We start from the raw sequence: 18658 nt of genomic DNA on the forward strand, positions 1-18658 counted from the left end.
CAGATTCGAAAGTGAAAAAGATTCGTCAGCGCGTTATGGATGTCCGCGTAACCAACATTGGGTCATTTTGGCAGGGTCGATGTTCCGATTCATGCAAAGGCGTAACTTGCTCATTTCTCGAATGATTTTAAGGAGGTTTACTTTTTGTCAATACCAAAGCGTGGGTTATCAATATAGAGGATTGGCTTGCGATCAGTTACCCGAGTTCCTTTATCGTAATTGAATGGCGTTCAGCGCATCCTGATGCAGCCCAATGTGTCAGCATATAACACACGCACACACAAATGCGCAAACGACTTTGCCCCTACCAGCCGTAAGCACACAACTCAAAGGTGACGTCTTTATCTAACGATTCTTATACCTATGCTTGAGCTAGTTGGTGGTAAGGTTTTGCAAATGGAGGTATCTGGAAATCTTTGAACGTCAATAGGTTCGTGTTTTCAGCATTATTATTTCCTCTCATCCGATTTTAGATGTGTTCATTGGGTTTTGAAGCTATTCATGTCTCAGTAAAATCACTCTGATGTCATTCGATGGCTTTTGTCAACGCCCCGTTGGTCTTTAGCAATAGCTTCAAGCTGACAATTATAGGAAACGCAGCACGTTATGAGTTGTTAATCAAAACACTAACTTTCCAAAACACGTTACACCATCGAAAATATTGTTAGATCTTTCTCCTGTATTTAGTACATGTCCGTAGATTTGCCCTTTATTTTACGGGGTGATAGGAATGGAAAGAGAACGTAAAACTAATGTAAGAGGTAACCTGGGAAACTCTTCGGGTTAGTCTTGTACAACCGAATAGGTCATTGTGATGTTAATTGTGATATGGCGATATAGGAATACGCGTGTGGTTATGCAAAGCCTAGTTACTACAGAACGACATGAGGCTCATTTATTTAATTTGTTTGAACACTTTTAAGACATTTTGAGACCAATTCCACACTCGGTTCCTTATTTTTTTTTTAATAACGTCTTTTTAATCTTCTGTGTCGTTTCTTTGTAAATATGTCACTGTATTTTGTATTTGATGCTGCCTTTTGGCCAGGAATCCCTTGAAAAAGAGGTTTTTAATCTCTGCGGATTAATTTCTGAGAAATAAATACCGTTATTTCACGTGTTTAATGCATCCTTAAGTGTAATGCGCACCCCCCAAAGATGACCTAAAAATCAGGAAAGCCCTTCTACCAATGTGCAATGCGCACCATCAATTTGCTGCTATTCATATGGCCAAAATATTGGGAATTATCTGTATTTCTGTTTTGCTAGGATTGCACGTTTATTGTTTTTCAGAAAAAAATTCTGTACAACAATCACTAATAATAATATTTGTGTATCTGCTGATGTAGCGGTCATATATATCTCTGGACAGGCCACAGGGCACGCTTGTCCTGGTCCCTGTAATTATCAGAATAGAATCCCTCAACCAACTAAAATAAATGCTCAATTATGGTATAACATTTTATTAATACTGTTGATAACACATATTACAGTCTTAAATAAACAGTTTAACATTGTTTCACTTAAACTATCTGCAGAAACATTTTTTTGCATAAAACATTTGTACATAGAGCAGTTTATCCACTACATTACACATCCTTGGCCAAATCTTCAAAAGAAACATCTGACTCATCTCCAATCTGAAAAAGATCTGTTGTAGCTGCCTTTGCTACATCGCTGTGGAACTCATCATTGATGACTTGGTCCTGTTCTAGTGCCTCCTGCATTGCATCATGAACAGTGATCCCATTTTGCTCCCACACCGTGTCATCCTCTGTGCCGTCCATGGTGTTTGTGAGGAAACGTTTTTTGATTCCTAAAAGTCTTGGTTCCCTTTATTCCTCATTATTGACAGTGCTTTGAGGTGACACTACATGGTGCTAATAACGCAGCCTCTTGCCCTTCGTTCGGCTGCAATCTGTAGCAGCTCTTCCTCCATCTCAGGGAACTGCGCAACTTTCCCACATCACAAAACTCTTCCATGTGCTTTTTGATGCATTATTTTCTCCTTCATCTTCGTCCACAATCTCACATTCGATTCAGCCACCAAACTGCCGCGCTACGTCGCAATTTCCTTCAATATCGCAGCTGTGATGACTTTTATTTTAAAAGCAGCTGCATAACTGGCACTTGGATTTGACATTTTTTTTTGTCTTAGTTTAAGTTAAAACAAACTCACGTGCAATTGATTCTGATGTTTGGTGCCGTATCAACAAATCTGCTACGCTAATGATCGTAAAATGGCAAATTCACGCGTGCAGGTCAGAAATCTCAGGTTGGCGGCGCACATTACCCCAATACATATACATGTGTAACATAAGACATCCACCCATCCATCAATCCATCCATTTTCTTCACCGCTTATCCTCACGAGAGTCGCGGAGAGTGCTGGAGCTGATCCCAGCTATCAACGGGCAGGAGGCGGGGTACACCCTGAACTGGTTGCCAGCCAATCGCAGGGCACCAGAGACAAACAGCCGCTGTCACAATCACACCTAGGGGCAATTTAGAGCATCCAATTAATGTTGCATGGTTTTGGAATGTGGGAGGAAATCGGAGTGCCCGGAGGAAACCTACACATGTACAGGGAGAACATGCAAACTCCACACAGGCGGGTCCGTGAGTCAGAACTGTGAGGCCAACGCTTTACCAGTTGAGCCACCGTGCCGCCCACATAAGACATTGAATATCATATTAAAATATGATTGTATACATTTTTAAACCACCCTATCTACCTGTATATAAGTATACAATGTGATTTTCTTTTTATTTTTAATCTATACCTAAATATAATGGACTCTATTGACTTTTAGAAAATATTTTTGGACAATTTGCTCATTATACATGAGAAATTATGGTAAATGAATTCAAAGAAAAAAATCAAGTAGAATGCAGATTGGAAGAAAACTTGATGAACTTGTTCTTGTCAACTTTGGTGGGATGAAATGACTTGAAAAATTTCTTCTCAGGTACATGAACACCATGTCGGATTCTCTGTATGAGAAGTTTCTGACCCCAGAGGAGCCTTTCCCCCTCCTCTCCCAGAGAGCCAACCTCAGCGACGTGGGGACCCTGGACGTCAGTGATTTCAGCTGTCAGCTTTCATCCTGTCATAGGACGGACCCCCTACGTCGCTTCCACAGCAACAGGCGAGTACAATGATTTCTCTGACGTCTATTAACCTTTTTGGAGACTTGGGCCAGGTAGGAACCTGTTTTAAGATTTATCAGGAGACATACAATAATGTGTATTTATTCTCTCTGTAACAAGTACCGTATTTTCCGGACTATAAGTAGCTCTGGAGCTTACATCGCACCAGCCAAAAAAATGATTAATAAAGAAGGAAAAAACATGTGTTGCACTTAAGTAAGTATAAGTCGCATTTTTGATGGAAAATGTGTTTTATGAAACTCAACCCTAAGAACAGACTTCTTGAAACGCAATTTTACATGAAAATAGAATAGAGAACAGGCCGAATAGGTGTACGTACGTTATTGTTAATGTTGCATGACACATAAACAACGAACTGAGAACATCCCTGGTATGTTGACGTAACATAACAGTTATTCAGATAACTATAGCAAAAAGAACATGCTAACAATCTTACCAAACCATTAGTGTCACTCCAAATCAATAAATCCGGTAAAATCTTCATCTTCGATGTCACTTGTAAACAACTCCGTCAACTCCAGAGGTAGACAACGCGCAGCTTCCTCTTCTATGTCTCTTTCATCAGACTCATTGTCAGTTGCAGTTACAGCTAGCGTATTCCAGCCTTCTGAATCAAGACAGCATGGTTTTGGTTGTCACTGAAGCCCATATTTGTCGATCCATCCAATTACTTAGTTGCCTAGCGCATTGACTGGTTGCCGTGACGCTGTGCTCTCCATCCGTCATCCACTGCTCGCACAGGTTACGCAAGACTGCCTTAAGCTCTGATTCACGGAGATATCAAATAGCTGGAGTATTTTGGTTAAGCCTCCAGGGATGATGGCAAGTATGGAGTTGAAAAGATTTAATTTTTGAACTGTGGCGTGATGTGCAGTCGTATACTATTGATACATTACAAGTAGAGCTTTTCGTGCTCTAAAGAAGCCATCCGGACGCTTAATGTAGTTGCATATTTCACGACTTGGACCTTGTAATCTGTAGAATATGATTATCTTTTCAATGCCATTTTTATTTAGTCCTTCTCAGTTGTGTTTATAAGTTACCCCTAATGTTGAAATGATGACTTTTCAGAGGTACAGAAGTAGCAGGTACAGATACACACGCCTAGAACACCCTCTTGCGGTTGTCAGTGTCTAAATAATGGATAAAAGGCTCTGAAAATAGATGGATGGCTGGATATAATAATGTGTTAATAAGTTCACATATACATACTCTGGAGTATAAATTGCTGTCGTGCATCTGAAAAAACAAACAGATGCAGTATGTTGGGATGTTTTCAACGTAGCATTGCTATGCATTCAGCATTGTTGACTGAAATCTAGTGCTAAAGGTAATTGACATGCACAACTAGGAAGTAATTAGTGTATACCTGTAATTATTTTTTGAGTGGAACACTTTGAGGTCAGACCTAGTGACTTATTTTGTATGGCCAAGTTCGCATTTTTCCGATGCCGCTTCTGACACCGAAGCTCCTTTCGAAAAGGACACCACCACACAACCGAGTGAAGTTACTGGGGCAATATTACACTATTGTTTCGAGCCCTCAGGGCAATATTACACTATTGTTTCAAGGCATATTCAGATGATATCCAATCACGGCCAAACCGCATCCTGTCCGATCCTTTCCCGCGGCGGAGATAAGCCATCGCGGCTCATCGCAGCCGGCCGGTGTGGCTTATGACAGAGCCGAGCGGCGCTGCTTTAGGGGGCTGTTCACAGTCGAGCCGAGGCGCTTTATGCGCGCACGCGACTGAGTAACGCATTCTCGACTGGGTTCTCCAGCATTTTAGCTAACACGAAGGAACAACGAGCTACCTTCCTGGAGGTAAAACTAATGGAAACAAACGAGTCCATGAGGGGGCGCCGCTGTCCTTTACGTCACTTCCTGCTTCTTCTCGAAAACAAATCCCTGACAGGATTTTCATGGCGGGAGTTACAAAAAGCTGTATACGTCAAAATCATGTTTTGTTGGGAAAAAACACATGGAACCATATTGGCTGTGGGTTTTTCATTAATAATATGCCAAAAATCATCCGTTTGACGACACTTGATCTTTAAGTGTAGGTTAGTGATATGGTTAGTTGAACACTCCATTGATTGGTTGACAGGGAATTGTCTCTTCTGTTTTCCAGTTAATGACAACAAATTTAGCACTTTACGACAGAGAGGAATTGTTTTGTTGGTTTACAGATGTCAGCATGCACCATGTTATTTAGAGGTGTAACAATTAATTTTATTTTTTTAAAATACTTTTTACTTAAAATTGTCCAAATCCTCAGGATTTCAGATTTTTCATCCATGAATATGTTCAGATTTCTGTAGTCCTCCATGAAAGTAGCTGGATTGTAATTGTTGTATTGTGCCTCGAAATCTGTAAACATCAGCTTTTATTTCAAAAGTAATGATCAAAGTCTTTCTCTATTTTCTGATATTTTACAAACCATACCACTCCCAAAATATGGGAATCAAAAAACCTGTCAAGAATATGTCATAAAATTAACAACTTATTTCCGAAATTTCCAAACGGGTCGCTTATCAATAGTAAAAGGGAACAGCGAGATCATTGTGCACATTTCGCATCTAGTCCAACATATGGGCCATCTAAAATTCATATATTCCTTGGCCTGCAAGAGGCTATGTAGGCTATGTACAGTCCCTTCAAAAATATTAGAACAGCAAGGTCAATTTCCTTTGTTTTTGTCATATGCTGTAGACATTTGGGGTCCAGATCAGAAGAAGAGCCCCCATAGCTCAGTGGTTAGAGCATGGGTTTGGTAAACCAGGGATCTTGAGTTCCTATCTCACTGGGGCCTCTACTCCCCAAGAGGGGTTCCGTCATGAAGGGCATCCGGTGTAAAAACTGTGCCAAACAAATATGAGTGTTCATCTAAGATGTCACGCTGTGGCGACCCCTAACGGGTCAAGCCAAAAGAAACAGACAGAGACTTTTGTTCGACGCGGGGCAAGACTGATCAAGACCGGCTGCCAGCATCTATCAGCAACGCTCATCGTGAAATTAGTCACAGCTGTGATAGTGGAAAACAGCATTGCTACCTGTTCACGGCATTGCTGTCTGTTTGCATTAAATTTGGTGTTTATAATAACGACAACATTCCGATTTCCGGCAGCATTTTGGCGATATTTCATTGGTATTTTCACTCTGATGTTAACATTTCTTAGAGAAGCATTTCTTTTACTACAGCACAGATAAAACTTATAGACATATGTACGCATATCTTATCGAGCAGTCTGCACGTTTTCCACGTTTTATAAAAAGTTTTCGTGCCCAAAAGGGGCCGCACCCCCCTTTCATGAATCCCACCATACTTTTGGGTAAAGTAAAAACATTTCTGCTGAGAAGATGGCAAGATTTCCACTTGTATAAGGACAGTCTGGGAAGCAAACTTCCATTACCGGTTTTAAGGATGAAGTGTCCCTATTTGAGTAGACTATTTCACTGCCCAAAAAGTATGTTAATCCTTCAATCCGAGCAACAGAAAAGTCAGCCACAAGCAATCATCGCCATCTGAGTTAGACAACAGTAAAAGATAATCTACTTTTGCCCAACAGATTTTAAGTCTCAGTGATGTGTCTGTGTTCAAGGAGGACTTTGTTGAAAATTCATATGTACAATAAAACCTCCAATGTGAAGGAATATTATTATTACATATGTTTTGGACATTAATTGGAAAAAGGGAAAATAAAGAACATTTTTCCAAGCAAAATTTGGATATGTGCCGGCTTTCACAGCCAAACACAAAAGAAACATCCTTGACCCCGCCCCTGACGTCGCCGGTGCTTAGCATTACAGACCATTTGTTCTAAGTAAGCCAAGATGCCGACGTGTTGTGCAACAAAACTGAGAAAACACACCCAAATTTCTTCTTCTTTTACCTCCTGCCGGATAAACCTGCCTGGATAAAGCTGTGGCTGTCACAGTTGAGGCTCGTTCATCAGCTGGGAAAATTTGCATGCATCTAATCATTTCTGGTTATTAGCCACTTAGTTATAGCCTCTCATGCCGGTACTGTATAACAACATACTTTATGAGGCGGCACGGTGGCGCAGCTGTTCAATCCCGGACCTCCGTGTGTGGAGATTGCATATTTTCACCGTGTTGCGTCTGTGTAACCTGCCTCCTGCCAGTTGACAGCTGGGATGGGCTCCAGCACTCTTGCGACTATCATGCGGCTCAGAAAATAGATGGATGGATATATATGTGTAAGCACACAACACTTCCTGGTTACTATTTACAGTGATGCGCGCGTGCAAACCCCCCTGCCCCTCCCGCCATACCCGCCCCCGGTTGATCGCGAGAATCTGGCTGCTTGAAAAGTACAACTTGGGGTAAAAAAGTCCACATATAAAGCCACGCCTGCTGTATATTCTCTACATCTAAACCAACTCCTCAGAAATGCATCAAGCACATCTCCGCAGTCCATATTACGGGACTGTTATTGTTCGTCGTCAGCGCCACGCCGCTCCCAACACGTCACGTTCCGCTTGTGTTTATTCTGGCTCAAATGCTTGAACATTCCACATTGTTATTTTTGTTTTGTTTGCTCAATGTCGGGAGCAGTACTAACAGAGAGCATCAACTCGGTGTTATACTCGCTGTGTTGGCTCTTAGCACACAAAACTTCCCAGTTACTATTAACAGCGATGTGTGCGTGCAACCAAACCACCCAACCCGCCACCCCTGCCGGTCGATCACGAGAGGCTGGCTGCCTGAAAAGCACAACTTGGGCTAAAAAGTCTGGCCACGCCTGCCTTATATTCTATAAATCTAATCCAACTTCTCAGAAAAGCATCAAACAAATCTCTGCGGTCCATATAATGGGATTATTGTTCTTCGGTAGTGCCACACCCCCTCTCCAACACGTCAAGTGCCGGCTGTGTGTATTTTGGCTCAAGCGTACTGGCTTGAACCTTGTACATCATGCTATTTTTGTTTTGTTTCGTAATTATTTTTCACAAAAATCGGCCACAAAATGCCAGATAGTGGACACTCTCTGTTCGGTGAAACGTATCCACGAGCAATTAGGGGTCAAAACAGCAAGCACTGCAGGCGTGGCAAACCCTGATTGGCTGTCAGTTTTCCAGCCAGGCTCGTTGGAATGTCTGAGCAAAAGAGGAATTTTGATAATACTTTTGCAATTTAGAGATGATTCTTGGTGAAATCTGTAGATAACTCTGGCATTAAAAGAAACACTGAACCCTCATCTACTAACTTTTAATGTGTGCTCTCATTCCCATTACTTTGGACAAAGTGTTCCTTTTTATACAGTAGTTCACTGATCAGGTTTTTGTCCTTATAAATCCAGGTTGTTGGAGCAGAACACCTTCCTATTTATGCTTTAAAAGTGTACATTTGCATTTGCTTTGCACTGTACTCTTTTTTTTTTTTTTTTTTTTTTTTTGTCAGTGCAGTTCTGAACTTGAATTGATTCCTTGACATGTTGCTCTCCAGGTGGAACCTGACTTCCTGTGGCACAAGCGTGGCCAGCTCCGAATGCAGTGAAGAGCTCTTCTCTTCCGTGTCTGTGGGTGACCAGGACGACTGCTACTCTCTCCTGGATGATCAGGAGCTGACATCCCTGGACCTGTTTCCTGAGGGCAGTGTTTGCAGTGATGTTTCTTCCTCCATCAGCACGTACTGGGACTGGTCTGATAGTGAGTTTGAGTGGCAGGTAGGTTTGTAGCACAAGAATAAGATTATATAAAGCAGTTTGGTCTTGTCCCAGAAAGAAACATATATTGATGTAAATTCAGGTTTTCAGACTATTATAAATGATCTACTCAAGATGGCCACTCATTACCACCACCTACAGACCATAGTTTTTAGGCTGAGTGGTTTTCGTTACAAGATGACTAACACCAAATGGAGCTGTGTTACATCAAGAAACTGCCAAGGACATCATTTCTATTTATACAGTTGAAAAAGAAGGATTCAGGGAGATGGGGAAACCATTGGATCCCAGTTACGAGTTTCCCAGTGGGAAATATTTTGCTGAGGAAGCATTGCCTAAACTTTGCAAAACTGTCGGGAAGAAAGTCACGGCAAGTGTGTTGCTGTAAAATATTTCTCTTCACTGCCTGTAAGATGTCTGTGAATAGTAGTTTTTTTTTTTTTTTTTAAATCTGTTGAATACCTCCGCTTATGAAATTAATGCATTCTGGAAGTCGTTTCGTAACCTGAATTTTTCGTAAGTAGAAGTGCATTTTACATGTAAATGGCGTAATCTGTTCCAAGGTCCGCCTCCCCCTCAAAAAAAGCCTTGTTTTGTTAAACTCCTCGCATTAAAAATCTGTCTTCCAGTTGCCAGGAAGTGACATCACTAGCAACAGTGATGTTCTGTCCGACATCATTCCAAGTGTTCCGAATTCACCTTGTTTGGTTCCCAAGAGGAAGCTGAAGCCTCACCTTCATCGAAACCTGGATGAGCTCCCATGGAGCGCCATGACAAATGATGAACAAGTAATGCTATTGAAACCGGGCAGTTTTAATATTTGGGGACAAGAGCAGTGGGAGCACTGAAACTTGCTTTGTCTTTCAGGTGGAATACATCGAGTACCTGAGTCGTAAGGTCAGCACGGAAATGGGCCTGCGAGAGCAACTGGACATCATTAAGATCATCGATCCCTGTGCTCAAATCTCCCCCACGGACAGCGAGTTCATCATCGAGCTCAACTGTCTTACTGACGAGAAACTCAAGCAGGTGTGCAGCGAGTCATTGACCATCAAACTGGGCTTCCTTTTATTCTTGTATCTTAGCTACCACTATGGTATTACACACTGAACTCTATTAGCTGATGGAAAGGTACCAATAGTTCGACAGTGGCTGCTCACCAAGATGCCAATATGTTTGGTAGCTTGTTTTTAAGGAGTGTTTACATTTTTTTATTTTAGACCTCAAAGGTGTGCTGTTGCACCCTATACAAAGGAGATGAAAACAGAAATTATCACAATTGTAATAGTCTTTCATATTTTCTGTAATAATTTAATGCATTGAAAAAACTGCAATGAACCAACCTGTCAAAAATGCTGTACAGTAAATCCACCCCCCCCCCCAAAAAAAAAAAAAACAAATTGGTTTGACAGCAGCTTCCCTCCCTTTTTTTCCATTTATATGCAGGTTTTAACCAAGTGACATCTCAATTATTTGGTACAGTCTCATATTTTACCACCGATTTTTGTTCTAACTGGCCGAACAAAATATAAAGGGCAACATTTTTCTATTGAACATACAACATATGACACCACATATGAACAAAGTCCTTTGTTTTTATTATTATTTCTGGAAATTAAGCTCAGCAAAAACAATATTATGTTGATCGTGTACATTTCAATTATACGACACCAACACATAATTAAGAGCACAGCCAACTAGTTCGAAGACTGTTTTTTTTTATTGTTGAGTGAACCATATTGTCTGCAATAGAAAAATCCCCACATAGTGATTAAGAAGTAATGACTGAGCAAATGGTTCTCACCATTCATCATACGGAAGCATTGACGTGTGTGTTGGCCATCAACAGGTTCGCAGCTACATCAGAGAGCATGGCCCAAGGCAGAGGACCAGCAGCACCAGAGAGGCTTGGAAGAGGAGCAGCCACAGCAGCGCCAGCACGGGCGGCGTCAGCGGGGTCAGCAGCAGTAACGCCAGCATGGTTAGCTCCGCCAGCTCCACGACCAGCTCCACGGCCTCCAACTCTGTCGCAGGTACCATTGCTACCGGGTGCACCTGACTTCTAAGCTCAAACAGTCAGTTTTTACATTCTCCAGTGGAGGCAGTTTTGGGAAGAAAAATAAACGTTCATCTGCTAAAGGAGGGATAAAAAGATGATCCCAGGTCTCCCTGCAAGAAGAGATCTTGTATCCCAATGGGACAGTTACTGGATAAAAAAAGGATAAAATAAATTAGCAGCGTGGCCAATAATCGGTGATGATATTCAACATTTTAGTGCATATTGGAAATTTTCTTTTTGGGGGGGATGGCCTAGAAAAGACTAATTTAAATCTGAGTAAATTTCTGGGAACTCTATTTTTTTTATTTTAGACTAGAATGCCATTTCTTGTCTATATATATCGTACAACGAGATAGAGCTTTCCATTTCAGTGCATGCAAAAGTGCAAGGTAAAAAATAAATACATAAAAATATTTTAAAATGGAATGGATAAAAAATATTTCACAAGATGTTTTAAATCACCATGCCTTTACATATTGATTCATAACATAACGTGTGGAAAAATGAGAGTTCATGCTGCTGATTGCTCTCGGGGAAAGAAACTGTTCTCCTGTCTGTTGGTCCTTGGTTTTGCGCATGTGTAGCACCTTCCAGATGGCAGGAGCTCGAACAGTTGAGAAGTGGGCTGCGTAGTGTCCTTGAGAATGTTCTAAGATCTGCTGAAGCACTGAGTGGAGTAAATGTCTGCCAAGGAGGGGAAAAGGGCAGCCAACAATCTTCTGAGCTGCCTTAATTGTCCTCTGAAGCCTTGCTCTGTCTGCCACAGTGCACTGCACACTTTTGTCACGATGGTGGTGCGCACAGAGGCAGCGCACAACTTATGGCTCTCCTTATCTGTGCTTAACTTTTATAAGAGGTATTGCTGACACTGAGAACTCCGTACACTTTATGTAAGTATTTTAAAACAAAGATGTGTCTATTGTCAAAGACTAAAGAAAAAAAAATAAGTTTCACATGTTGCAAATCTGCAAATGTATGTAATAAACATATATGGGTAATGGTATTTAAACTAAGTGTTGGCTATTTGACGACCAGTAATCGGGCTTGGCCGTGAAAATAACATCTATCTCTACGTTAAACGTATTTAACACTGACTCAAACGTAAACTTCGAGCTTTGGGGAGCAAGCTAACGGCCTCCCCGGCCGCCGAAGCTCGGTCAACGGCCTCCCCGGACGCCGAGGCTTGGCTAACAGCCTCCCCGGACGCCGAAGCTCGGCTTATGGCCTCCGCCGCCAAAGCTCGGGTGGCGGGCCGCTGTTGGACCTCGCTCGTCAGACTCCGCGTCATTCCAGTCCAAAGAACCATCCACGCCTGCTGGCCCAAAGCTCCGGGGGCCTTTGTTTACGCACTTAAGTCGCGCGTAGGCCTCCAAGTAGTCAGAAGAACGTCATTCCGCCCGTAGAACCATCCAAATATCAACATTATTTACAGCCACAGGTTCAAATCTGAATGGAAGTATTCCTCTGTCTTCCCAATCAACCAATACTGCTATTTCTTCATCAGATGAGGATAAATCTGAGAAATTAGCGCTGGGCAAAACGGTGTCCCATGTAATCGAGCGTTTGGAATGGCACGTAACACATCACATCCGCCCACGTAAGTTATGTGACTCGTGAAAATGGCAGCGCCCCTAAAAATTCATAATTGTCAATAAAAATCTTCTCAAAACACTATTAAATGAGAGAGGATTTAATATCACATTGTAAAAATAGAGTACATATTACATGACCTTTTGGATACATTGTTTATGCAAACTGGATTTCCCCTTTAAGTTTGCCAATGGCCATTTGGATGATACAGAGGAGTCATGGGAGAAGGTTTTGTGGACAGATGAGAACAAAATGGAACTTTTTGGTCATAATTCCACTAACCGTGTTTGGAGGAAGATGAATGATGAGTTCCATCCCAAGAACCCCATCCCTACTGAGAAGCATGGGGGTGGTAGCATCATGCTTTGGGGGTGTTTTTCTGCACATGGGATGGGACAACGCCACTGTATTAAGAAGAGGATGACCGCGGCAATGTATTGTGAAATTTTGGGGAACAACCTCTTTTACCTCAGTCAGAGCATTGAAGATGGGTGTGGCTGTGTCAGGTCTTGCCAAATCCCATCCTTGTGTTGCATTCAATACTCAGACCATCACACCGGTTCGGACATATATGGTTGAATTACACCTGCATGGGATGTTTTTCGAAGATGGGAAGAATAAGAAAATTCCTCCTCTTCGGTTCCTATCTCTTCCACAGATGATTGGTTGTTTGTCACTATGCCGAGTAGGGGCATACACCTCTCCTAGGTGTTATGGGTGGGGTCCCTTATCTATGTTTTAGTTATTTACCTGCGGTAGTGTATGTGTAGCTGCTCACTGTGTTCCATGTATTCGGACTTCAATAAACACTCATTGCTTCAGAAACCTGTGTGATCTCTTATGCACGCCCAAGAAGCCAGTAGAATTTGCACATTCCATAAAAACTTTTTCATCACTGCTGTCTATCTTCTCTCGATCCCACTCGCGTGTATGATTGTCTGTGTAGGAAGCCATTTCTGTACGGCGGTTGTCTTTGCGTGACATCTCATGGAAGCAGCTTCAACAGAGCCTTGATTTGAAACAGACAAGGGAGGCATTTGAATTACAAAGAATATGTGCACTTTGGGGCTAATTTATTTCATTTCTTTTGTGTTGAGAATTTTAAAAATATTTTTTAATGAAATTTTAGCTACATTTCCATCATAGACAAATAAAATATATTTCCTCTGGATTAGACCTTTTAAAGGTCAAGTGTCATCCCTATAAACATTCTAAAATAGATATTGTAATGAAAAATACATATAACATTATTCACTTCAATGTCCATACAAAAAAATAAATGTGAGCGGAGAGTGCGTCATCCATGTGCAAAGTTGCAGAAGTGTGATTCTACGACATCCAAGTGGTCGCCATATTGGCTGCATCCTCTGTCCGTGACGTCACCGGATATTTGCCAATGAAAACAAGCGGTGCACCCTGCTATGGGAGACGAACATGCCCCTTCTGACACGGAAGCTCTTTTCAAAAAGGAGAACACCACACAACCGAGTGAAGTTACCGGGGCAATATTACACTAGTATTTCGAGCCATATTCAGATCATATGCGATCACGGCCAAACCGCCTCCCCATCTGATCCACTTCGCGGCTCATCGCAGCCGGCCGTGTTGGCTCATTTTGGGCGCCGAGGTGGCTAGTCACGGAGCCGAGCCGTGCTGCTTTAGGGAGTTGTTCATAGCCACCCCAGTACGCGATGAAAAACACCGTCGATCCCAGGCGCTTTACTGCGTTGTTGCCGAATGCGGCTGAGTGAGGCATTGTCAGCTGCGTTCTTCAGAGCCGCCGCTGTCCACAAGCCCGACACGGCGCCTCAGCCGGTGCGGCTCATTTTCGGCACTTTGGTGGCTTATAATGGAGCCGAGCCGTGCTGCTTTAGGAAGTTGTTCATAGACGCCGCAGTACGCGATGAACAATACCGTCGAGCCAGGGCGCTTTACTGTGTTGTCGTCGCATGCGGCTGAGTGAGGTATTGGTGCTGCGTTTTTGAGAGCCGGCGCCGTCCACGAGCCCGAAGCGCAGCCTGCGCTGGCGAAGCGGCGCAGCCCGACGCGAACATCGACACATTTCGTACGCGGACCTTTTGTTACGTTATGAGAGACCGATTACGTGGTCCGCCCCAAACTATTTTTTTTTTAGTAGCCGTATACACACCTACCTATCATTTGGAACCCATGAAGCTCTCGTCCTCTGCACCCGTGCAATCCATTTTTCACGAGAACCGGGTCTCTTGCCACCCTATGAAGGGTAAACCCATCCTTGCGAGTGTTCAAGCAATGTCCAGCAATGCAACGAGCCAGCATTTTGGCTAACACGAAGGAACAGCGAGCTACCTTCCCGGAGGTAAAACTAATGGAAATAAACGAGTCCACTTGAGGGCGGGTCTATCCTTTACGTCACTTCCTGCTTCTTGAAAACAAATCCCTCGAGAGGATTTTCATGGCGGAAGTTACAAAAAGCTGTATAAGTCAAAATCATGTTTTGTGGTGAAAAAATGCATGGGCCCATATTGGCTGCCGTTTTTTCATTAATAACATCCTAAAAATCATCCATTTCATGACAGTGGCACTTTAAGGCGGTCAGCAAAGCATGCTTGCTGGATGTAAATAGCATTTAAAGTGCACGTTTTGTTAATTTAATCATTTTTTTCCATCCATCCATCCATTTTCTTAGCTTACTCATGCTATTCTTTTTGCTGTGGTGTGACAATTTTAGTTTTGATATGACACCGTGAGTGTCACCAACATTTTGAGTAATGACTTGCCTACACCCTAATTCTTCTGCTTACAGATGTGAAATTGCAATTGTTCCTCACTCCCTCGTGAGTGCCAGCAAGTGGTAAAGTTTTTGGATCCTAGCGTGCATATAACGCAAGCCACATTGTAAGCCTCCCTTTCTATTCAACAGTTCTTAGTGTACCTTATGGTTGTGAAAATACGGTACATTATGAAAAAAAAAAAAACCTTTGAGATCAAAATATGTCGGGCCTCAAATGGGCAAGGACACACTGTATTACTCCCTTTATGTGGGTGGGGATGGGATTCGAATGGGAAAATATATTTTACAGATGAGTAAATTGAGAACAAATTGTCAAGGTACGGTATTATTTGTGTACATGCAATTAAAAAGTCCATCGTTTTGTTGTGGTGGTGTTCTCCAGGCGGAACAGCTTCGGCCTGCAGTGGCAGCAGCATTGCAAACATTAGCAGAGCTTACAGTGACGGCAATCTTTCCAGTGCCGCAGAACGCATCAGAGATTCTAAAGTAAGACTGCTTTTCAATTCACCAGGCCAATCGCATTTTTCCAAGCGACTCTCATGGGGTGACGGTCATATCTTTGTAGAAACGTTCCAAGCAGCGCAAGCTCCAGCAGAAAGCCCTGCGCAAGCGTCAGCTGAAGGAGCAGCGGCAGGCCCGCAAGGAGCGTCTGAGCGGCCTGTTTCTTAATGAGGAGGTGCTGTCGCTGCGGGTGACCGAGGAGGACGACCGCGGCGACGATCTGGACGTGCTCATGTGACACCAGTGAATGAATCAATGCTCCCTCTTACGCCCGTAGAGCTTGGCATGCTTAGTTTAGTCTTGGCTAACACGATCGTTAGGCTTTGCTGTTACTAAGAGCTTCTAGTAGCTAATGCTAAACGTGATCACGTATACAGTTAAGGTTTGTTTAAATTACTCACAAAAATGTGGGGATTTTGGGTGAAATATCAAGATTTAAACTAAAAACCAGGTGAACCTAATTTGAGTCAATTCTAATCTGACTGTTCAATTTTCCACCACTTTTTGCGTATCGTGTTCTCGCCAAAAAAAAGGTAAACAGGAAAAATCAGAAGAGCTTTTTGATCCATGTATAATTTTAACAATGTCCGTTTCTGCAATTCCTCTGGTCTTTATCTCCTTTGCAAGCTACTTATGGCAAACTTGACACTGCTCTGAGGCCATCATCGTACGCCCAGCAGCTGATCAACAAATATGCCCACTTAATTTTCAGTCTCATCAGCAGGTTGCAATAGAAAGAGTCAAAGAAAGGCTTTTGTGAATGTTGCCATTCAACTCCTTGTTGCAGAATAAGTTGTGTAAAAAGACGTTGAACAGTTGAACATGTGGGTTCAAATGGTTAGAGGTCCAGTTAAGTTCACCTATGAATTCACCGTACATTTTTAGTTCATCCTGAAAATGTCACCTGAAAGCCCAGTATCCCAACATTTTTGTGTAACGTACAAAGGACAGTCAAAAAGTAGCAGGCCCAATTTAATTGAACTTGTTAGTTATCTTTCCTCTTCCTCTCGCCTTGTTTGGAAATGACATCATTAGATGTTAGTCAGAAGCTGAAAACTGATTGAATTTCTTGTTTTGGTTGGGCCAGCACCATTAAACAATTTCAGGTGCTGTGGGGTTTTGTCATGAATGATGACACTTTTTGGTGATGTCATCAGTGCTGCCTGGACAGTGATCTCGGATCAGGGGCTCAACCTCGCGCTATTCCCAGGATGAACCGCTGCTGTTCTTCTGCTTGTCATAGAGCTCACTCAAAGCAGGCTCTTGTTCATGGCCTTTGATCCTGAACCCCAAGTTTTTTTTTGGGCTGTAGCCTATATTGCAGCTTCCCCCCGATACAAAACAATTATTGGTATGTTAAATTAAATTGGACTCATTTTTTGACTACCCTTCATATATTTCAACTTGGCTGCTGTAATAGGCTAGAAACTTGGATATTGTAGAAACAAATTTTAGCTGCGCCGAGGTCACTCGCTGCTCTCTGAGACGGCAGGTAGAAAGTGTGAAGCGGATCGAGCTGAGCTTTGCTGTCGTTCTAATTTGTAGTTCCATTCTGCTTGTTAAGGCTTCGAGGGAGCATTGAACACATGCATGTGAAAGCTCCCGCCTCCTCTATATGATTCAGTAACCCTCAGCATTGTTCCTTTTCCAATCCATCCATTAACCAAATAAATGTATGTGTTGTAAATAACTATTAAATAACATATTTACTGCTTGTTTTCATCTTATCCTCAGCCATAATGGTTTAATTGAAAATGTTTTTTTCCTCCCGCTATGTGTAAAAGTAATGATGCTATTAAACTTTAGTGGTATTTTTAGTCACATTTAGAGTTGGTAGTTTTGATTTAAGGATTTTTTTTCCCCACCCCCTGATAGCACTCCGAATGTAAGTCTGCCAACGCACAGAGGAATGAATCGAGTGTCTGTGTGTTCATGTACTGTATTGTACGCGGCTTCCGTGGTCTCTGAATTCTAACGTCAAGCTAATGACTCCTTGATGTGAATTTAATGGCTTTGTAAGTCATAACCTTTTGTTTCATTCCATCTCTTAACATCCTTGATACTCTATCCTATCCTCTAGCTTTGGTTCTCCTGGATTAATTTTTAATTGGTCTTCTTTTCAAAGCAGTACTATGTATTCTGTAGTGTCGAAGTAGTAAAATTCTATTTTGGGAAGAAAACAGATAATTTTCAAAAGAAAAAAAGTCACAGTGTGGTGCAATGAAATTGTGTAAATAATGTTTTGCTGATTCTGACTATTAAAATGATTGAAAATGTCAAGTTGCACGGTCATTTGAAACTTTGAGGTTATGAACAACAGCACGTGATTACGTCGGGGACAAGAAGGCATGCTCAGTTACCGACATACTATCTAGTTATTATCTAGTTATACTTATGACCTAGGTCCGAGGTCATACTAGCATTCATTGTAAATTGAGTTTAATGGTGCATTAGCATAAGATACTGATAGACAAAATGGGACACAAGAATAAACTGAGGAATCCTTGTTATCACAACACTATATGTGACATTATTCACTTATTATATCATATTGAGCCACTTAAAATACTGAATTATTTTATGGTAGTGTGGTGGGGTTGTGTCCATTTCCCCCTCCTGGGTGTTGCCAGTCCCAGGCAGTTCTCCGTCCCTGGGTGCCGGGGAGGTGTTTGCTGCCCCACTCCAAGGTTCTCGTTCTGGTCTGTGGGTGGGGGCTAGGAGGTCATCCTCCTTGCTCTCCCTGGGGTGACCTGTCGTGGTCGTCGGCCCTTTCTCCCTTAGTCTGTTCGGGGTCCTCGGGTGACATTTAGCTTAAGAAATAATGAAAGTTTTGGTTTTTTTAATTAAAAAAATGTGTGCATTGAAGAAAAAAAA

At 42.2% G+C, this 18658-nt stretch overlaps 1 protein-coding gene across 2 annotated transcripts; it reads left to right on the forward strand.

Moving 5' to 3' along the window:
• Nucleotides 1–37: 37 nt before the first annotated feature.
• Nucleotides 38–18060, forward strand: fam199x (family with sequence similarity 199, X-linked). 2 transcript variants are annotated; one of them, XM_061835120.1, is made up of 8 exons: nucleotides 38–332; nucleotides 2970–3149; nucleotides 8642–8861; nucleotides 9491–9649; nucleotides 9729–9890; nucleotides 10711–10894; nucleotides 15666–15769; nucleotides 15849–18060. In XM_061835120.1, exons 1-8 carry the CDS (start codon nucleotides 244–246, stop codon nucleotides 16020–16022), a joined length of 1272 nt encoding a protein of 423 aa, XP_061691104.1. In that variant the 5' UTR covers nucleotides 38–243; the 3' UTR covers nucleotides 16023–18060. The 2 variants fall into 2 exon arrangements, with proteins under 2 accessions (XP_061691104.1, XP_061691105.1); XM_061835121.1 differs by having other exon boundaries at nucleotides 308–430.
• The last annotated feature ends 598 nt before the right edge of the window (nucleotides 18061–18658 follow it).

This window comes from Syngnathoides biaculeatus, chromosome 11 (assembly GCF_019802595.1).
Source record: "Syngnathoides biaculeatus isolate LvHL_M chromosome 11, ASM1980259v1, whole genome shotgun sequence".
NCBI classification, from domain to species: domain Eukaryota; kingdom Metazoa; phylum Chordata; class Actinopteri; order Syngnathiformes; family Syngnathidae; genus Syngnathoides; species Syngnathoides biaculeatus.